Here is a 22,069-nt window from a genome sequence, read left to right on the forward strand (position 1 = left end):
AACAACAAGGTGATTCAAAGTGCTTTACAGAGACATTAGAAACAAAAACAAATAAAAAGCTTGATTTAAAATTGATTAAAACAAGCAAACAAACTAACTAACTAATTAACAAACAAACAAACAAACAAACAAACAAACAAACAAACAAACAAACAAACAAACAAAACAGTATATAAAATCAAAACAGATAAAATCAGAACAGTAGATAAAATCAGTAGTTAATGTTAGTTTTGAAATTTAAGCTTAAAAGTGTGGATTTGGTGCTTTATTCAAATGCAGCTGAGAACAGGTGAGTCTTCAACCTGGATTTAAATAAACTGAGTGTTTCAGCTGATCTGAGGCTTTCTGGGAGTTTGTTCCAGGTATAGGGAGCATAAAAGCTGAATGCAGCTTCTCCGTGTCTGGTTCTGACTCTGGGAACTGATAAAAGACCGGATCCAGATGACCTGAGGGATCTGGAAGGTTCATACTGGGTCAGGAGGTCACAGATGTATTTTGGTCCTAAACCATTCAAAGCTTTATAGACCAGCATCAGAACTTTAAGGTCTATCCTCTGACGGACAGGCAGCCAGTGTAAAGACCTCAGAGCTGGACTGATGTGGTCCACTTTTTTGGTCTTAGTGAGGACTCGAGCAGCAGAGTTCTGAATGAGCTGTAGTTGTCTGACTGATTTTTTAGGTAGACCTGTAAAGATGCTGTTACAGTAATCAAGCCTACTAAAGATGAATGCATGGACTAGTTTTTCCAGGTCCTGTTGAGACATCAGATCTTTTATCCTTGAAATATTCTTGAGGTGATAGTAAGCTGACTTTGTTATTGTCTTAATGTGTTTTTCTAAGTTTAGGTCTGCATCCATCACTACACCCAAATTTCTTGCCTGGTTTGTGGTTTTTAGATGTATAGATTGAAGTTCTCTGGTGACCTGTAATCGTTTTTCTTTGGCGCCAAAGACTATTACCTCAGTTTTCTTTTTGTTTAGCTGGAGAAAATTGTGGCACAACCAGTCATTAATTTCCTCAATGCATTTACCAAGAGCCTGTACAGGGCCTTGGTCTCCTGGTGACATTGTGATATATATTTGTGTGTCATCTGCATAGCTATGATAGTTTATTTTGTTGTTCTTTATAATCTGTGCCAGTGGGAGCATGTAAATGTTAAACAGAAGGGGTCCCAAGATGGAACCTTGGGGAACTCCACATGTGATACTTGTCTGCTCAGATGTGAAGTTACCTATTGATACAAAGTATTTCCTGTTTTCTAAGTATGTTTTGAACCAGTTTAGTACAGTTCCTGAAAGACCTGTCCAGTTCTCCAGTCGTTTGAGTAATATGTTGTGGTCAACTGTATCAAATGCTGCACTGAGATCCAGTAAAACTAAGACTGACATTTTTCCACTGTCTATATTCAGACATATGTCATTAAACACTTTGGTCAGAGCGGTTTCAGTGCTGTGGTTCTGTCTAAAACCTGACTGGAAGGCATCGTAGCAGTTATTCTGTTTTAAGAAGTAACTGAGCTGTTGAGAAACTGCTTTTTCAATGATCTTACTTAAAAATGGGAGATTTGAGATCGGCCTGTAGTTGTTCATTTGTGTCTTGTCAAGATTGTCCTTTTTCAGTATAGGTTTTATTACAGCAGTTTTTAGTGATTCTGGAAACACACCTGATAATAAAGAAAGTTGACGATCTGTAACAGGTCTGACTCTAAAGTCTTTGAGACCTTTTTGAAAAAACTTGTTGGCAGGACATCTAAACAGCAGGAGGAGGAGTTCAGTTGACCTAAGATGTCATCCAGGTCTTTGCTGTTAATAGGTTGAAACTGTTTCATGGTGTTTAAACAGTTTTTTGGTGGACACAGTACATATCCTGGATCTGCTGTTGATGTAACAATTGCTTGTCTAATTTTTTGGATTTTTTCTGTGAAGAATTTGGCAAAGTCATTGCAGGCCATGGTCGAATGAAGTTCAGCTGCCACTGACACAGGAGGGTTCGTTAGCCTGTCAACTGTAGAAAATAAGACCCGAGCATTATGGCTGTTTTTAGTAATGATGTCAGAGAAGTAGGACCTCCTTGCACTCCTCAGTTGTAAATTATAATTGTGAAGTTTCTCTTTATAGATGTCATCATGAACCTGGAGGTTTGTTTTTCTCCATCTGCGCTCAGCTTTCCTACACTCTCTTTTTTCATTTTTCACCAGTGTGGAGTTTCTCCATGGAGACTTTTTCCTTCCAGAGATAACCTTCACCTTAATGGGAGCAATAGTGTCCATTACATTTAACATGTTAGCATTGAAGCTATTGACGAGCTCATTGACTGACCCTCTGGACAGGTCAGGTGTTAATGGGAAGACCTGGTTAAAAATTGCACTACTGTGTTCAGTTATACACCGTTTTGTGATCACTGTTGTTGATATATTTATGTGGGCTGAGATTTTACTTTCAAAGAAAACACAGTAATGATCAGACACGCCCACATCAGACACAGTAACCTTTGAAATGCTCAGGCCCTTGGAGATCAGTAGGTCAAGAGTGTGTCCTCTATTATGTGTGGCCTCTGTTACATGCTGAGTCAGCTCAAAGTTGCCCAGAGTGTTACTCAGGTCTTTAGTCCCTTTGTCCTGAGGGTTGTCCACATGGATGTTAAAATCCCCAACAATAATTACACAGTCGAAATCAACACAGATCACAGACAGCAGTTCACTGAGGTCATTAAAAAAGTCTATGCAGTATTTGGGAGGCCTGTAAACATTAAGAAACACAACTTTGGATGGGGCCTTCAGCTGTAAAGCCACATATTCAAAAGACTGAAAACTTCCAGGAGATAGCTGCTTACATTGAAATGATTCATTAAATAAGACAGCAACCCCTCCTCCTCTCCTGCTCACCCTGGCCTCACTGATAAAACTGTAGTTAGGAGGGGTCGTCTCGATGAGAACAGCTCCACTGTTACTTTGGTCCAACCAAGTTTCAGTTAAAAACATAAAATCAAGGCTGTGCTCAGTGATTAAATTATTAATTAAAAATGTTTTCCCAGCTAAAGATCTAACGTTTAATAAAGCCAACTTAAATGTTTTAGAGGCATTACTTGTCCCCTCGTGTTTGGGAGCAGTCTGTGGCACACAAGGTATGTTTACTATGTTTAAAGATCTTTTAGAGTGCACCTCTCTGTGTTTTGACCAGGCCACATGTCTCCTGTCACCTAAAAGTACAGAGATTTAAAACCTTCTAGTAAACAGGGTCCCAGCTTCTCCTGGGAAAAGTCACCACTGCCATAATCCTCGCAGCCCAGACCCTCCACACATCACACATCAGACTGCGGAGACAGAGCATGAAGGTGGTAAGGAGGAACTAAGGGGGGCGAGGCTGGGCAATGTGACTTCGATTGCTCTGTTGAGGGCGGGGCTCGATGGCGAACCTTTGGCTGCTCTGGTGGGGGGTTTATGGGGGACAAAAAGGGATTGGGCCGGGGGGTAGATCTGAGCCCAGCATTGACCCGCTCCATCATCTCTTCAGTGAATTTCAGGTGTGGGGAGGAGGGAGAAAGGGAGGGGGAGGAGGGTGATGGGGGTGATGGCCTGTCAGGGGTTTGGGGGACTGGGGAAGATCGTGGTCCCTGGTCCTGGTCCTGGTCGTTGGTGTTGTTGAGAGAGTTGGAGGCAAATAGGGACCCCTCTTCTTGCCTCAGATATCTCTCCTTTCTGAGGCTCTTCCCGGGTGGGGGCAGATGGAGCTCCTCCTCAAGGTTTCTGCTGGGCTTTGTCTGTTCTTGGAGTACTGTTTGTTCCTCTTTATGAGATAACTCCTCGTTTATCTCAGCCTTGGCACCAAGCACAGATGGATGACGTATGGAATAAAACAAGTTGGAGGTGAACAGTTTCACCCCTGACTTGTTAAAATTAAATCCATTTGCTTTAAACAGATGCCTGCGTTCCCAAAAAATATTAAAGTTGTTGATAAAATGCTCCGAGTGGTCAGTACATGCTGATATAAGCCATTTATTCAGTGTAAACAACCTGCTGAATCTCTCGTCTCCTCCTCTGACCGGCGGTACAGGTCCACTGATGAATACAGCTGCATTCAGAGAGTTTACAGTATTTAGTAATCCAGTAAAGTCCCGTTTCAGAACCTCCAACTGTTGTTTGGACACATCGTTTGACCCTGTATGCAGAACAATGTTTGTCACAGTTGGATATTCATCTGCAATTTGAAGAATTCTCTCCTTCAGGTTGTTGACCATATCCTTAGGAAAGCAGAGGACTTTAGTGTTCTTACCGCACATCCTTTGTACATCCTTTACGGCAGAGTCACCCACAATCAGAGTTTCAGGCCTAGCCTTTAGCTTTCCCAGTGGCCTTTTACTTTTCAACAGATTTTCAGACCTTACTTTGCTGCTTTTAGATGGATAGTTGTCCGATATAGATCCAGGGTCCTTTGATAGTGGAGCAAATCTGTTCTGCAGTTTCACATTCAGTTGTTTTGGAGGTTTGTTGCTAACCTTCCTATTCGCGGTTGTCCAGTCCTGTTTCCTCTCGTATACAGGGGTAGAAGAGCTTCTCTGTCTCGTAGGAAGTGAAGGCCAGTCGGTTTCAGAGATTTCAGCTCGCTGTGCTCTGCCCGTGATACGTCCTCCCCCTTCCAGGAGACATGATTTATGTCTTGGTTTTGCACCAAGACAGTCCAAGGGGGGATTATCACTTGAGGATTTATAATAGTGCACAAAGTCTACTTTCTTGGTCATGTTATCTGTGCTCCTTAGCTGTGTACTAGCTTGCTCATCGCCATTGTTTTGAATCAAAGGCAAGGTTGTTTCATTTCCACACAGTCCATTTACCTCCACGTTTACTTCTAAGCGATGAATTTTTGTCTCCAGTACTGCAATCTTCTGCAGGAGGCTGTGGTAGTCATCTGTGGAGAGGGAAGGCATCTTGTTGCTAGTTAGCCTAGCGGTTAGCACCTTTCCAGGCTATTGAGGCTGTTCGGTGCCCAGACGCTGTAATCAGGCTTCAGCTGTGTCTAGGCCACAGACACACGGAGCGCTGAGGATAAGGTAACTATAAAAATGTTGCTGTTTCTGTTAAGAACACTTTAGTCCTAATGATCTATAAGTGTCCAGAAGCTATCGCAGGTAAGCTCATATGGAAAAAAGGGAAAAAATCAGCATAAAAATCAATAAAAGAAGAAAAGCATTTAAGGAGCAAAGAGATGAAGTGTCCACACTCGCAAAAGGGGAGGAGTAGAAGAGTAGTAGAAATAACTGTTTTTTCCACTGTATCCACTTTTCTTAAAAGCTTATCAGGTTCAGTGTTGTAGTTAGTAAAAAGTGTATTTATATTAAAAATATAATTTAATGTGAACATTTTTGGCAGAATAAAATTAAAATTTTATAGTATAAAATTCAATTGTGGTTTATTATCTAAAAGTTGGTGTTCCAAGAGAGGGTGCTGTGACACCCTAATCGTTTCATGGCATTTTATCATTTACATATTTCCACCCAGTTCTTTAAATTGTTCTGATTCAGTCATTTACTTTTATGTTATTGTTCTAAAATGAACTACAGATAAACCAAAGGCAAGACTTGGTGCTGATAGGACAGCTGTTCCAATAGGGGGCAGTGTGACCTTGAATTGCTCTGTGAGCCCATCATCATCATCATCATCTTCTTCTTCTTCTTCTAGATGGAAATACTACTGGTACAGAAATGAAAAATACTTCCAACCCCTGACAACACAAGATGCAGTTTTTCAATCACATGCAGGGCTCTCGAGTGCGACCAATTTCCGACCAACACAGCAGGTCAGAATGTTTGCAAAGAACAATAAAAACAGCTTCTTCCAAGGTTTGAGTTCAGTCTCTTCATCAGATCGGTTGTCGAAAGTTTAACAGGTTCATCTCACAATCACTTAAGTCAGTTCAGAGGTGACTTTTTCCAAAGGTCTCCATCATGGACATATTTAGTTCTGCTAACAGGTTAGTGTGTCAAAAGCTCCATAAATCCTAAACTTGGTATGACTCAGCTCTCAGGTAAGTCTCTGCAGATGCCTGATGTGCCAGAATGGATCTCAGACAAAGAAGACAGACTCGGTAGGTAAGGCTGCTTAGTTTAGCAGGTGAGTACATAAACATCACAAGTCATGTGGTCTTAGTGATGCTACCAACTGAGTAGTTCAACAGTCTGGCAATGAGTACCTGGGAGAGCTGGATTTCAACACAGCAGTGAGTGCAATGAGTATCAGATGCATCTGAGTTCAGACAGCCAGAGTTTATTAGCCTCCATCCACTCACACACACAAATAAGACACAAGCTGAAGTGTCGCTGCTAACAGTTGATTTTTATTTCGATTTTTTTAAATGTATTGTACTTGTCAGGAGTTTAAATCGACTTCTAAGTCCACATGTCCAACATCTCTGTATCATATACCTGCTGATCAAATGTATCCTGAGCTCTGACTTCTCTTTTAGAGGACAGTCTGATGTATGCTGAGGTCAAACACCCCAAAAATGAAAAAGCCAAGAAAAAAGCAGGTAAACAAAGTCTGCCATCACCTCCAGTGAATGTTGTTCAACATGTTTATCTGGTCTTAAAATCTTATTTCCACTCACAGGAAAATCAAGTCCTGCAGCTGATGCAGCAGTTTATTCTGAAGCTTTCCTGGTAATTATGCTTCTGTGCAGGATGAGTTATTCTTCAAGTTATTAAATGGTGAACATCCTGAAACTTGGACATTTCTGTTCTTTGTGTGTTTGTCTTACAGGTCAGTGAGGAGAGCTGCAGCAGCAAAAAGGAGCATTTTATGAATCCACTGTTGCTCCTCTGCTGCCCAAATATCAGACACACTCAGTTTTTTGTCACTTTTGTTAAGATGATATTAAATAATAATATGACATAGATATAGTATCGGGGGCGTCCTGTGACTTGTACGGCAAGCAGAGACGATGTTTGTAGTCTCTGTGAGGACCACCTTTCTATGAAAACTAAATTAAACTAAAAAAAGTTGTTTATAAGGTCAAAAATAAGGTCTACTGGTGATTTAAAAAGTAAATAAAATACATTTATCACAAAAAAGAGCTCCACGCTCTGTGATCAAATGTTTGTGCATGTTGGAGATATTTTCCCTCTTTGTTGTGATCAGTGTTGGTAAAAGTAATGCAAAATGTTACTCTATAAAATAACCTGAAATACACAAGCTAATAATCTCCATTTAACAATACAAACCTGAGGTTACAGTCACACACCAACACAAATCCCTGTCCTAATGAGGACACAAATATAATTTTTCTCTTAGTATTCAGGAATGAACCTTAAAGTCGACAGCACCAAGCAAAGATGAAAACCAGTACAGAGAGACGCGATCTTGATATCTTGATGGTGATTCTCTGTAGAAACATGAACAGGTAGAAACAGACGCTGCAGTCTGACTGCTCCTCTGTTTGTTACCTTTTGAAGTTCGGGTTCTGGCTGCTGGGGTCAGCATTCACTCAGCTTTAACATCACTCTTGGTTCTCGGCTAGGTTAGCATTAGCATGCTGTCTGTGTGCAGATGCTTTGACAGAGCCAAAGTTGTGTTGCCAGCATAGTGCAGTTATTTTCTATTCTGGAAGCATGACAGGTTGTGCTTTACTATCACGCTCTTGTCCATTTATGCAATAAAAATAAGAGTAATGTCCATATTCACACTCTGGAGTGCACTACTATTTTCATCCTTTGCCACAATGCATGATAAGAGGAATTGTTAGGCAAATAGACAAGCAATTTCAATTTTATTATAATTACTTCAATCCACACACAAATAAGAAGCAATCTGACCACACGTAACATTTATTAAGTTTAGCTTCACAAATCCCATAATTTTGTCTTTCAAAAACCTTTCTGTGCGTACAAGTGCCCGCTTTATTTCAGGATAAAAACAAACAAACAAACAAAACCAAAAGTCAATCATTTGGATATGTCTGATATCACCACACTAGAAGCAGAACATGCGTGAAGGCGCTGCGGGAGACCAGCGCTATGAGGACTAAAGACCACAAGATCATCTGTTTAAACAGTGTGGTTCACAAGAGTCCTGCCAGTCATGCAGCCACTATCTGTGTGTGTGTGTGTGTGTGTCTGTTCTGGTGTTCTCATATTTGTGTAGTTTTGGGACAGTGAGGAGGGTTTCCGCCTCTGGGTTGCAGAGTGCAGAGCTTCAGTTGATGCTGGATCATTGTATGACAAACAGTCAGTGTCACTCTGGCTTGTAAGTCAAGACTTGTGTTTTTAAAATTACTTACCCGTTTTCTCCTTTATGTCCAGGAATCTTGGGGAGGGGAAAGCTCAGAGACTTTTTGTAAATAGTTCTGGAAAAGCTGTGGAAGGATGTTTTTTGTATTTGGAGAATCAGACCAGGAGCTGGGGATTACACTGCTGTGGATGTCACTTTTTTAACTGTTTTTTTTTTTTCACCATTTTCACTTGTAAAAAATTCCCTGTTTCTGCTAAGAAAGTGCAGCTATTGAGTCCTGCTTCCCTGCTCAGTGGCAAAACCTTAAACTATTGGCTTAAAGTAGTTTGGTCATTCTCCTGACATCAACAAGGCATTTTCACCCAGATACCTGCCACTCACTGGGGATTTTCTCCTTTATGGTCTTTTACTAGTAAACCCAGATAACTCAGACCAACCTGTCAGCCATGTCACATTCAATCACCTTTCTTCCTGATGCTCAGTTTGAAGATGAATAATATAGCAGACCAGTCACTAATAAAATAAGTCAATGAAATGTGGCCAAACCTGAAAATTAGACTTAAAATTGTGTTTATGTGAGTATTTTCTCAAACAAGTCAAAAATAAAGTTTGGTTCCAGAGGAGATCTGTAGAGTTAGACCAGGATCTCTGAGTTTAGGGTTTCACTACAGTTAAATTCAATATCTTCATAAATTCATACAAGTTACACAGTACATGTTGGGAAATAATACCAAAACTTACATAGTGTATTTTAAGATACTACAAAACAACAACAATACTGCATTTTGTTGCCTTTTATTTGTGACATGTGCAATGACAATAATTCTATTCTAGTCTAACAACAAACAAAGTAAAACTCCTGTGCCGTTGTATTTGAATGTTTGTGTGTCTCTGTGAGTAAGTCATGTGACACAGTGGTGACCTGTCCACGTCTGCTTCTGGATGGAGGGTAATAATATTTTAAAAACAAACAGACAAATAATGCAGAGCTGCACCTTACAGTGTGTACTGACGATGTTTTCGCACCCAGCTGTGTTTTGTTCCTCTAGAAAGCCACATGTGGGACAAGCACAGGACAGCGAGTGATGCTCAACATCATCAAAGGCCATGACTGGATCATCAACTCGCAGGGCTCTGGACACAAATATCCACTGCGACCTAACCAACTTGTTTTAATGATCAGACTTTTCTTTCTTCAATAATTAGTAATTAATAATAGTAGGAATGTGTACATACACGAATTCAAAGTACTTCTAAATGGAGAGCACTGCGCCCTACTGAAAAAAAATAGAAGGTAGTATCAGAATACAGCTCCAATAAAAGCTTTAAAGCAAATCATAAAGCCAAGAAAATCTAATCAAGCCCAAACAATCTTTAATCTTTACTCAGATTAAAATACAAGAGAAAGTGAAGTCAAAGTCAAATGTATTTATATACTATGTTCAAAACAACAGAGCTGATCACAGTGCTCTACATTCAAAATAAATAACTTTTGAAAAACTATGTAAAATTCAGAAAAAGTGAGAACAGCAAACAACATTAAAAAAAACATTCACAGCTTCAGATTAAAATACGAGATACATTAAAACTACAATAAAAGTATCTGACATTAAATAAATCATGAAGCAGACAGAGCTTTTTCATGTTTTTATACCAAATAATTATTTTTTACACAATATAGATCTTTACACTCAGACAGTAAAAGTATTTGTGGGTGTTTATACCAGCACTTCCTGATGTAACTCTGCTGACTTTAAGTTGCTGCTATCAGTTACTAAAAATCACAGACTTTTTTCTCTGTGGAACAGGATACATTCAAAGTTTTATACAAAAGCTCAACAATGAATAAAAATATCAGCTAAATATAAAGAGCATGACTCTGAAACAGGAAACATCTCTGTGTGCTTTATGCTAAAACACAGTACCAACTATATATCATATTATTATTCAATATCATCTTCATAAACACTAAAGACTGAGCATCTGATATTTGAGCAGCAGAGGAGCAACAGTGGATTCATAAAATGCTCCTTTTTGCTGCTGCAGCTCTCCTCACTGACCTGTACGACAAACACACAAAGAACAGAAATGTCCAAGTTTCAGGATGTTCGCCATTTAATAACTTGAAGAATAACTCATCCTGCACAGAAGCATAATTACCAGGAAAGCTTCCTGATGTGACTTCAGAATAAACTGCTGCATCAGCTGCAGGACTTGATTTTCCTGTGAGTGGAAAGAAGATTTTAAGACCAGATAAACATGTTGAACAACATTCACTGGAGGTGATGGCAGAATTTGTTTACCTGCTTTCTTCTTGGCTTTTCCTTTTTTGGGGTGTTTGACCTCAGCATACATCAGACTGTCCTCTAAAAGAGAAGTCAGAGCTCAGGATACATTTGATCAGCAGATATATGACACAGAGCTGTTGCACACATGTGGATTTAAACTCTGCAGATCAAGTCTGATTTGAAAGTCCAAATGAGGAAGGAGTAACACGGTACAAAGTCTTCCAACTCTTTTGAGAGACAAAAAAATGATAATTTCACTTCATAAGTCCACAGTGATTGGGCAACTGAAACTTTTGACTGTGACTCCACAGTGCTTTCTTACGATGTTACTCATCTTTAGCAAACTACATAAAGAACCTCGAACCTTCCCAAACAGCTCCATTTATACTCATCTGCCCGTCTGCATCACTCCCTTCTTTCATCCCTTACTCATATTTTATATGCCCTACATCTATTCCACATACACACATTTCCATGTTATTGGCACATCTGATACTTTCCTGTATCAAAAAAACAGCGTAAAAAGTGCTCTGCTGTGCCTCCAGTGATAGAGCACACTCAGATTATGTGTTATTTGATGGTCTTTGGTTATGTGATTGGTGGTCTGGTTCAGAAGCTCTGGATGCTGTGATTCAGTAAATCCAGATGAAAAGTGGACTTTTTGCCTCCAAGATTAAGGACTTATGTGAAAGGCAACCCAACAAATTAGTGATGTGTTGGTCGCGAACGAAACGGCTCTTAGAGCCGGGTCTTTGAAGTGAACGGCGCGAGCCGTGGTTTTTTTTTTTTCCTTCTTTCTCTCACCCTCTCTCTCGCACTTATTTTCCGCTTCACTCCGTATGCGAGCCTTGTGCTTTGGGCTGGGAAGAGGGGGAAGGGGCGGTAGTTACACGCAAAGTAGCACAGGAACAGAGTGGGAGGGAGAGACAGTGTCCCAATTAAGAGACCGCACGCTTGAAGTACGCATTTTGAGTGCGATTACGTCACCGCCACAAGACGACGACTGTCCCAATTCGACGTGTACTTCAAATGCATACTCCAAATGCGCTGTCAATTTCCCCAAATATCAAGCGTGGTCTGGTGCACTACGCGTACGGTGCGTACTATAAGTACGAGAAGTGCGGACAGTTCTCTTCGGCCGCTCCCTTCTGCCGTATTTTGGAGAAGGGTCTGGCTGCAGCCACTGGGGAGCGTTATTCTTGTGGGGTATTTTGCGACAAAATTATCCACACCCACCGCCGCGCTATGAATTGTGGGATATATGGGACCACGAAGCGTTCACCGGACCACACTTGATATTTGGGGAAATCGACGGCGCACTTGGAGTATGCATTTGAAGTACACTTCGAATTGGGACAGCAGTCGTCGCGTGGCGGTGACGTAATCGCACTCAAAATGCATACTTCAAGCGTGTGGTCTCTTAATTGGGACACAGCCAACGTCACATTAGAAAGGTATAGTAATCATCCACAACTATTATCAGTTGCAGATGATAAAGGATTCAGAAAGTTTATTCATGCAGACCCATATAACAGAGAATGTGCATCTTTTTTTTGTTTTCATATTTTAATTTATATTTAATTGTGTTGTGGTTTGCAGTGTTTTGTGTTGTTTCACTTTAAATTTCTTTAAAACACGTGTCAAAATCAGAGATCATTTTATATAGATGTACTATTATTGTTATGCATGGCCCGGTGATATGAGACGCTAATAATATACAAACTACAGATCCCATAATGCAGCGCTGCAGCCTCCTTGCTGAACGCTAGGCTAACTGGGAACATTCCCGCGTCAATCAAGTCAAACTGCTGTTATTGTGAAGCTAGCCGCTCACAATGGTGCAGAGAAACGTTGATTCTGAAAGCAGAGCCTTTCAGCGCCGGTGGGTGACTGAATATATGTTTACAGACATTGCTGGTAAACCCGTGTGTCTTATTAGTGGAGCTAATGTGGCTGTAATGAAGGAATTTAATTTAAGACGGCACTGCGAGACAAAACGTCAGGATAAGCTGAAAAACCTAAATGCAGAAACTACAGGAAATAGTGATGGGATTTCCGGCTCTTTCGGCTCCGAACCGGCTCTTCAGGTTGTTTTGTTGCTTTAATTAATATATTATTAACAATAATATAAAATTATGCACAAAGGGAATTACTGATGTACAAAAAAAGTGGTTTTATTTATATATGTTTATATATAAATATATGCGGTGGCCCCTAGAGACAAAGTACGTACAAACTCCAAAACACATTTCTAGCATGAACTGAACTTCCAAAACAGAGCTACCTAGATCACTTAAATTACACAATTGAAAGCATATGTGTATTGTTTATGTATTTATACACAAGCATTCATATATAGTCAAATAATTTAAAAAAAATGTTCATTTACACGTTATTACCACACACTTCTGTGCTTCTGAGTTTTAACGTGTTTTGGAGTTTGTACGTGTTTTGGAGTTTGTACGTGCTTTGTCTGTAGGGGCCACCATAAATATACTTTTATTTATTCACTCCACATAAAATGTAATAAATAAATCATATAATACAAAAATCAACTATTCACATTTCAACTTTTAACTATTTAAATTTTCAGCTTTTTCCTTTTACAAATTTAAAGTGAAACAACACAAAACACTGCAAAACACAACACAATTAAATATAAATTATAATATGAAAACAAAAAGAACATGCATATTCTCTGTCATATGGGCCCGCATGAATAAACTTTCTGAATCCTTTATCATCTGCAACTGAAAATAGTTGTGGATGGTTACTATACCTTTCTAATGTGACGTTGTTGTCCCTGGCTCTCTTTCTCTCTCTCTCCCTCCCGCTCTGTTCCTGTGCTACTGAGTGTAACTACCGCCCCTCCCCCCTCTGCCCAGCTTAAAGCACAAGGCTCGCATGCTGAGTGAAGTGGAAAAAAGTGCGAGAGAGAGGGTGAGAGAAAGAAAAAAAAACCCCACGGCTCGCGATAAGGAGCCGGCTTGCGTCGTTCACGTCAAAGATCCGGCTCTAAGAGCCATTTCGTTCGCGACCGACCCATCACTAACAGAAAGTAGAAGAGCTAAAGAAGAATCTGACATTTCAGCAGACTTTTTTCACCAGAGCAAAAATCAAAGTGAAGCTGTTGTGAAAGCAAGTTTTATTGTAGAAGAGAAGATAGCCAAATCAGCCCGGTACCACTCTGAAGAGCTGCATGATGAAGGTGTGCGACGTCTTGTGTCCAGACAAAACGCAGATTTTGACAAATGTGAGCCTGAGGAGAAATACGATTGCTGATCGGGTTTGTGACATGGCCACTGATTTAAGAACACAGTTGTGTGAAAGAAGCAAAAACTTTATTGCATCTTGCTGTGGATGAAAGTACAGACATGATTGTCGTGGTTTTAGGCAAGGATTCAAGCGACACCTTGTAGAGCACTCAAACTCTGACCTTTATTATCTACTTCCTGCTTCAGAACCCCCCTTTCACAATAAAACAGGTTATATTCAAACAGATTACACCACATCCTCCTTTCGCTGAAAACATCAAACTTACAAGAACATTTACTGCATATATGAAAACTGTACTCTTTTTTTTTTCTTAGAACCTTTCATAGAAACTTTTCTTTCTCTTCAACCTTTTTTCCTTTACTTTTAAACCCATGTCTTTTTTTTTTTGTTTCGTTTATTTTCACAAGTCCAGTCTTTGTGGTTTTTTGACAACCCTGCCAGCCCTAGTTCTGACAGGACCTGGGTCTTCTGTCTTAGGAGTCAGAGTTGTAGCCGCCGATAGGTTTGAAGCAGGCAGGGTGTTCTCTGTTGGACTGACAGGCGTAATTGGGGTTTGTAACTTTGGTGTGGCATCTGGCAATGGCTGGAGGTGATGCCTATTTCTCCTGATGGCTCCTGAAGGGGTCTCGACAATGTATGAGCGGGGTGTGGAGTGAGAGGAGATGACAGTCCCTTCACGCCTAGTGTCTGTAATCCACACTGGTTGTCCCGGTGAGAGTGGAGGAAGTTCTGTCACACGATGTCTCCTGTTGTACGCAACACTGTCCTTCATCACTCTCTCTCTCGCTTTTGTCAACACTGTAGCCTTGTTGGGCAGGCTGGGATTGAGCAAAGAAGGAAGCTGGGGAACTGACGTGCGCAGTCTTCGTCCCATTAGTAGTTGCGCAGGGCTATATCCATTAGCCAATGGGGTTGCTCTGTAAGCTAGAAGTGTAAGATATGGGTCTTTTGCTTTCTTTAGCAGACTTTTCACAGTTTGGACATGACGCTCAGCCTCACCATTGCTTTGTGCAAATCTTGGACTGCTTTTTACATGCCTGAACCCATAAGCTGCTGCAAAGTCTTTGAACTGTTGACTTGAAAACTGAGGTCCATTGACACTGTAGAGAAACTCTGGAATCCCATGTCTGGAAAAGATTGATTTTAGATGCACTATAACATCCTCCGATCTTGTGGGAGTACATTTGGCTATTTCCACAAATTTAGAGTAGTAGTCCACCAGAAGCACATAGTTGCTGTTGTTAAACGTAAAAAGGTCTGCTCCAACTTTTTGCCATGGTCTCTCAGGGAGTTGGCTTGGCATTAAAGGTTGCACTGGGTTGGTACGCTCTTTGATGCATATGGTGCAGTTTTTCACAAGTTCATTTATTTGCCCACCATACTGTCTCCCTGGCTCTCTCTCTGCATCTAGACATTCCCTGATGTCCCTCGTGTAGGGCAATGAGGACAGAGTGGCGCATAGCAGTAGGGATCACTAGTCTGGTGCCTTTCAGTAGCAGATCATCGTGTACCGTTAAGGTGTCTCTGTGTGGCCAATATGCTTTAATTGGGCCTGTGAGATTGCTGTATTTTGGCCAACTGCTCTGACAAAAAGCCATGACATCTGAGCACATGCTGTCGGTTTTAAGCTGTTCCTTTAACTGTGTGATGTATGTCGAGGTAGCAGGCATGCATTTGACTATTTCATCCACATATATATTTGTGTCATCCAGTAGTTCAGCTGTAGCCTTAGAATCAGGGTCTTGGTTAACGGGTGCACGTGACAGTGCATCTGCTGTGAGGAGTGCTTTGCCTGGAGTGTGTGAGATGGTGTAACTGTACCTCATGAGCCTTAGGCGGAACCGTTGGATTCTGGGTGGAAGCTCGGTTAGAGCTTGCTGTCCTAGCAGGCTGACGAGTGGTTTGTGGTCAGTCTCTAAGGAGAAGTGTCTCCCGATGAGAAAATCTTTGAATCTTTCACAACCCCATGTTAGTCCAAGCGCCTCCTTCTCCACCTGTGCATACCTCTGTTCTGTTTCCGTTAAAGAACGAGACGCATATGCAACAGGTCTCCATTGCTCTCCCTCTTTTTGAAATAGGACTGCTCCCAGTCCATAGGAGGAAGCATCTGCAGACAGTTTTAACTCTTTGTTTGGGTCATAGAGTGCAAGAATGGGAGTTGACGTCAGATCACCTTTTAGCAGATTGAATGCTTTTTGCTGTGCGCAGCTCCAAACCTATGGGCTCAAAATGTGGTCATAAATATTTTGTACTTGTAAAAAAGATTTGTATGTGTAAAAAAGATTTGTGCGTGCGTAAAAAAGATTTGTGTGTGGACTTAGCCAGAAACTCTTGTAGTTCACATAAAGTCAGCGATAAAAACGACAAGGAGCAGGTGCATCTAGTACAGGTAGAGCTGCTGCAAAAGCCCACAGAGCTCAGCAGCCAGCAACAAATTCTGGATCCTTTGCTTTTAGTTAGCAGTTAGCATTAGCAGCACATCCTGCGTCCGATGTGAAAGGACTTTTATGCTGCGCACTGTGACTCACAGCAATGGTCCCGGGTCAGCCCTGACGTTGTGTTAAACCAGGGGTGCTCACACTTTTTCCGCATGTGAGCTACTTATAAAATGACCAAGTCAAAATGATCTACCCACTACAAAAATCCAAAACATATACTTATTTATAAATATATTGAGGATTCTTTATATCTACAATGTATATACATGCATAACCGCAATATCCAATATTTCACAACACAATTAACTATGTAAATTTTTTGTCATTACCTGAGTTTACTCTGATGACTTGCATTGAATTGAATCAGCCAGGGATGCATAGTCCGGACAGTAGCTGCTGACGGCCAGGTTTAAGAGAAAAAACCGAGAGCTAAAAATTGGAGTTAACTCGCTGACTAGCTTGTCAGTTTTACTACACTTCGCGCCGCTGTTTGCGCATGCGCAGCGACCTAAGCGTCAGAAAAAATCTGATGTCATCTGACTGGCTTCCCTGTATCAATCAAGTGACGGGATGGATGATAGGCTGGCATCTATTTTTTTAATGCCATGCGATCTACCAATACTACCTTTGCGATCGACTGGTCGATCGCGATCGACGTATTGAGCACCCCTGTGTTAAACTAATCCTAAAGTAATAATGGTATTTTTAACCACTGATATACCACAACTTTATCCTTTCAACAGCTGCTGAAAGTAAGGGGACCTAACTGCTATCGGATATTTATATAGAGATTACCCTTCAAGGACCTGCAGTTCAAAAAAGCGCCCCTCCGACAGCCAAACCCATCTGTTCTCTGATTGGATTGTTACATTTGTGATTGACATGACATTCACCAATCAGATGAAAGGAAGAAAAATAGCGTCAAAATTCGTACTTGTAACTTGCAGGGTTTTTTTGGGCTAAGTCCACACACAAATCTTTTTTACACACGCACAAATCTTTTTTACACACGCACAAATCTTTTTTACACACGCACAAATCTTTTTTACGCATGCACAATTTTTCTTTACACATACAAATCTTTTTTACAAGTACAAAACCGATTTACAAGTACAAAATATTTATGACCACATTTTGAGCCCATACAAACCCACTGATTTTTCTTCGAGAGCAGGTCTCTTAGGGGCTTGTCTCTTTCGGCCAGTCCTGGGATGAATTTGCCTAATTGGTTAACCATCCCGAGAAAGCTGCGCACTTCACTGACGTTTGATGGCTCTTTCATTGCTGTGATCACTCTAATTTTGTCTGGGTCTGGCTGTACTCCCTCTGCAGACAAAACATGTCCGAGGAACTTCACTTCCTGTTTGCTCAGGTCACATTTCTCCAGGTTTAGTGTGACACCGGCCTCTTGGAGTTTATTGAGCACTGTGTGCAGCCTGGCGTTGTGCTCCTGCTGATCCTGTCCCCAAATGAGGATGTCATCCATGTGACAAACCACACCTGGCAGCCCATTAAGCATCACTGACATTCTATGCTGAAAATGTTCTGGGGCTGACGCTATTCCGAAGGGAAGTCTGTTAAAGTGGAAGCGCCCAAAGGGTGTAATGAATGTTGTGTAGTGTGCTGACTCTGGTGACAATGGAACCTGCCAGAAGCCTCTTTTTGCGTCTAACTTACTGAAGACTTTTGCTCCCGCCAGGGATCCAAGTGTCTGTTCAACCGAAGGCAGGATGTACTTTTCTCTGCACACTGCTTCATTGAGGTGGGTGAGGTCAACACAAATACGCACAGAGTCGTTTTTTGTTGGCACTGGGACCATACCTGCACACCATTCTGTTGGTTCGTCAACTCTCCTGATTACTCCCATGGACTCCATTCTTTCCAGTTCCCGTTTCACCTTTCCTAGCAATGGGGTGGGGACCCGTCTTGGTGTGGCCAGGGAAAAAGGCACAGCATTGGGTTTTAACTTAATCGTATAAGGTTGTTGCATTAAACCTAATCCCTGACACAGCTTTGGGTAGTTCTCATTCAACACATTCAAGTCAATACTGTCAGCTCTACACACAAGGTTCAGCTTGACACTTGCTGGCCTGCTTAACAGTGCTATGTGCAAATCTTTGATAATGTACACATGCTCCTGTATTTCCTGTTCACCTTTGCAAATTGTTTCTCTGTATCTCATTTTGGTTTATGCAGTAATACATCTGGGCTGGGATAACAGAGACGTCAGCTCCTGTGTCTATCTTAAATCTAACTTCGTGGTTTCTGATAGTAAGGTCTGCATACCAAGGGTCTGAACCTGCGTCTACAGAACCAAGGAACACGGGTGTATCATCACTTTTCTCTGTTTCTATCACATGCACAGATTTAACAGATTTAGTACGTATCCAAAGTGTCTCTTACTGCTTGGTACTGCTGCCTTTGTATGTCCGATAAAGCTTGCCCTCGGAGGATATCATCTGCTTCATCCCCCATGCAGTAGATGAGTGTGTTTTCCTGGTTAGCCTCTGAGCTAAGGTGCAGGTTGCTTCCAAGTCGAAATCTTTCAAACCTCCTTATCCACTTTTCCCATTGCTGTGGCTTTGAGAAATCAAACAGCTCAGGAGGCTGGATGGTGAATGTGGCATTCGGGGGTAAGTTGGCGTTAGCATTATAGCCGCCGTTAGCTTGCTGGTGGGGCCGTGACATGCGAGGCTGTGTAGCTGTTGCGCTAGCTCCTGCTTCTTCGTCCGACATCTTATCGTCTGGAGAAAAACTCTTTACCGCTCCCAAAGCCGCTTGCTGTCACTCCCCGATGACAAGGCTCTTACTGCAATTCCACTTCTGACACCATGTCGTGGTTTTAGGCAAGGATTCAAGCGACACCTTGTAGAGCACTCAAACTCCGACCTTTATTATTCTACTTCCTGTTTCAGAACCCCCCTTTCACAATAAAACAGGTTATACTTAAACAGATCACACCACAATGATGGACATTGCACAGCTGACCATCTTCATCCGTGGAGAGGAAATATTGAACATTAAATCGATGCACGAGACGACGACAGGAAAAGACATTTTTTAAAACGTATGTCAAAGTGTAACCGACATGAAACTGCCCTGGGACAAACTTGTTGGACTTACAACAGATGGAGCGCAGGTGTTGTGCGGTGAAAAAAGCGGACTAGTCAGCAGGATGCAAGTAAAGATGCAGGAGGAGAACTGTACTGGTGAGTTAACAGCATATCACTGCATCACACACCAGGAAAGGCTGTGTGGTAAAGTCCTAAAAATGGAGCATGTAATGATCACCGTAACGCAGACCGTACATTTTATCTGAGCTAAAAGTTTAAATCACCGTCAATTTCAGTCTTTTACGTGTGAAATAGATTCAGAGTTTGCCGAGATTTCTCATCATAGAGAGGTCTGTTGGCTGAGTTGGGATAAAAATTCTCAATAGAGTTTTTGAGCTCAGCAAGGAAATCTGTCAGTTCATGGACATGGCATGTATGATGCGGTGAAGGCATTTCAAGTGAAGCTGTCACAAATGCACCAGTGCAACCTGCCTCACTTTCCCTGTTGCCAAGTAATGTTGAACCAAGTCAGCGGACTTTGCTGAACTGCACCTGTGCAGATTCAGATGGAGCTGCAGAGTAATGATACACTCAGGGAAAGTACGACACTGAATGGCCCGCACAGTTTATTAGTTCCATTCCTCCGTCTACATGCGGCTCCAACCTTGTGTATGCTTTCATTTATTTTTTCTGGGGTTTTTGGCAGCATGTTCATATTTCTAACTTGCATAATTTTGACAGGATATATTTTTATGAAGAGCAAAATATTTAAATTTAAAGTTTATTATTTTTAAGTTTATTTAATCTGGAATGATATTCCTGTCTGTTTTTATTCATATTTATGTTTAAAAACATTGTTTTAGTGTGTTCAATAAATGTTTATCTTGTTTGGCCCGCAACCTAAAGTGTGCCTTGAGTTTTGGCCCCCTGTGCAATTGAGTTTGACACCCCTGCTTTAAAAGGAAAAAGCTGAAAATTTAAACAGTTAAAAGTTGAAATGTGAATAGTTGATTTTTGTATTATATGATTTATTTATTACATTTTCTGTGGAGTGAATAAATAAAAGTATATTTACGGTGGCCCCTACAGACAAAGCAGCACGTATAAACTTCAAAACACGTAAAAACTCCAAAACACGTACAAAAGACAACAGAAGTACTCCAGGATGCTAGGCGCAGTGTTGAGCTTTTGTTACCTAGTGGCTACACAAGCACACAAACACTGAATGAGACTGTTGTGACTGTACCTGCAGCTCCCGTCTTCACCTCAGAGTAAACAGCACTCTGCTCTGGTTTATGATGCTTCCCTGTGAAGATGATAAGATTGTTGGACATAAGGAAATAATTAACTGTCAAATTTTTTAAAATGTTTATTTATTGTGTTTTTACATTACATTTACATTTATTAATTTTAAACTGCACATGTTTTATGTACTTACGCTTCTTTTCAAAGTTTTTAAGTTCAATAAGAGCGTATGTGACATCTTGATGTTCATCTGATCCTGAAATGTTCATATTTTAGTTACAGGATTGTAAACATTTCACATGGAATTAGTTTCATTAAATCAAAAACAAGTTTCTTCTCTAAATTCTCTGTGTTTTTCAACAAATATACTGCACCATTTCTGTTGTCTTCAACCGGCGTAACTGAGTCATAGATGTGATTGGTACCTAAAAAAAGACGAGCCAGGGTCAAATTAATCATTGAATAAAAAACTAAAGATTAAATAATTATGTTTAAGTCAAAACCAGGACTATGACATATTTTCAAACCATGTTGTTACTCTTTGTGTTGTTATGATATTAAACAACAACATTGGATTCTTTCAGTCGACTTAAAGACACAATCAGGTTGTAAAATCCTGTTTATTTCTCATTTTATGTTCATGTGTCAGCTGGCTGTTTGGATGTTTGTCCAACTAGATTTTGACGAACGTTCTTTGAAAAACTGCTGAGCACAAAATGAGCCTAAAAACTGTTCCTGTTAATTAAGACTGATTTTAAAAGTCAATATTAATAATGATAATAAAGATGGATTAAATACTGACTAGGATGAACAGAGTCGTACACATGAGTTTCATTCTGGTTGACTCCATGATTTGTGGAGGAGCCCAGACTGTGACTCTCAGACTGGATCGACCTAAAACATGAAATAAACACAACAAACTCAAAAGTAACTGATGTTTGTTTAAAATAATAACAAAAAGTATTTTACCAACCTGGTGAAGCAGGAATCTGTGAAAGAGACAAATGTTATTACACATGTTTGTCATGTATAAATTGTTCCACTGATATTTTGTGTCATGAGATCAGAATACATGTATATGTGTGAATAATTAAAGTGTATGTAGTAAATAAACTCTCTAATACAGCATGAAAAGAAGAGGCTCTTACACTTGGACTGTCTGCAGCGATACAACAAGAGCAGGAGAATAATAATGAGAGAGACTCCACAAACCAGTCCAACCATCAACCACACAGGAGATGAAGAGCTGTCAGCTCCTGACACAGTTACTGCAACAACAAATAATAATGAATATTTCAGTGAGGTAACCAGGCAGGTCTCCGAGGATCCTTTCTAGGAAAATAAGGTTTGTATGCTAACAGATTTTCCCCTTGTTTCAGTTTCTTCCTGCTTCAAGATTCATTTTCATGCCATCATTCACCTCCAGTCAGACGCCTGCCACCTTGGATCATTACCCCCCTATTCACCACCACTGCTGCCCCCCTCAGAGCCTCTTCCTCACTTGCCTGCCTGCCCATCGTTCAGCAGTTTCCACAGACCTCTGCCTTCATCC

At 40.8% G+C, this 22,069-nt stretch overlaps 1 protein-coding gene across 1 annotated transcript; it reads right to left on the reverse strand.

Annotated features, from left to right (window-relative positions):
- Nucleotides 1-9,574: 9,574 nt before the first annotated feature.
- LOC145425392 (uncharacterized) lies at nucleotides 9,575-22,069 on the reverse strand. The gene is made up of 9 exons (XM_080298401.1): nucleotides 21,666-22,069; nucleotides 21,491-21,506; nucleotides 21,320-21,411; nucleotides 20,892-20,942; nucleotides 20,711-20,773; nucleotides 20,519-20,578; nucleotides 10,521-10,583; nucleotides 10,378-10,440; nucleotides 9,575-10,277 (listed from the first exon to the last, which is right to left on the reverse strand). The coding sequence occupies exons 1-9, from the start codon at nucleotides 21,739-21,741 to the stop codon at nucleotides 10,270-10,272; spliced, it is 492 nt and encodes a 163-aa protein (XP_080154527.1). The 5' UTR covers nucleotides 21,742-22,069; the 3' UTR covers nucleotides 9,575-10,269.

The sequence above is a fragment of the Astatotilapia calliptera genome, chromosome 3, assembly GCF_964374335.1.
Source record: "Astatotilapia calliptera chromosome 3, fAstCal68.1, whole genome shotgun sequence".
Lineage (NCBI taxonomy): Eukaryota > Metazoa > Chordata > Actinopteri > Cichliformes > Cichlidae > Astatotilapia > Astatotilapia calliptera.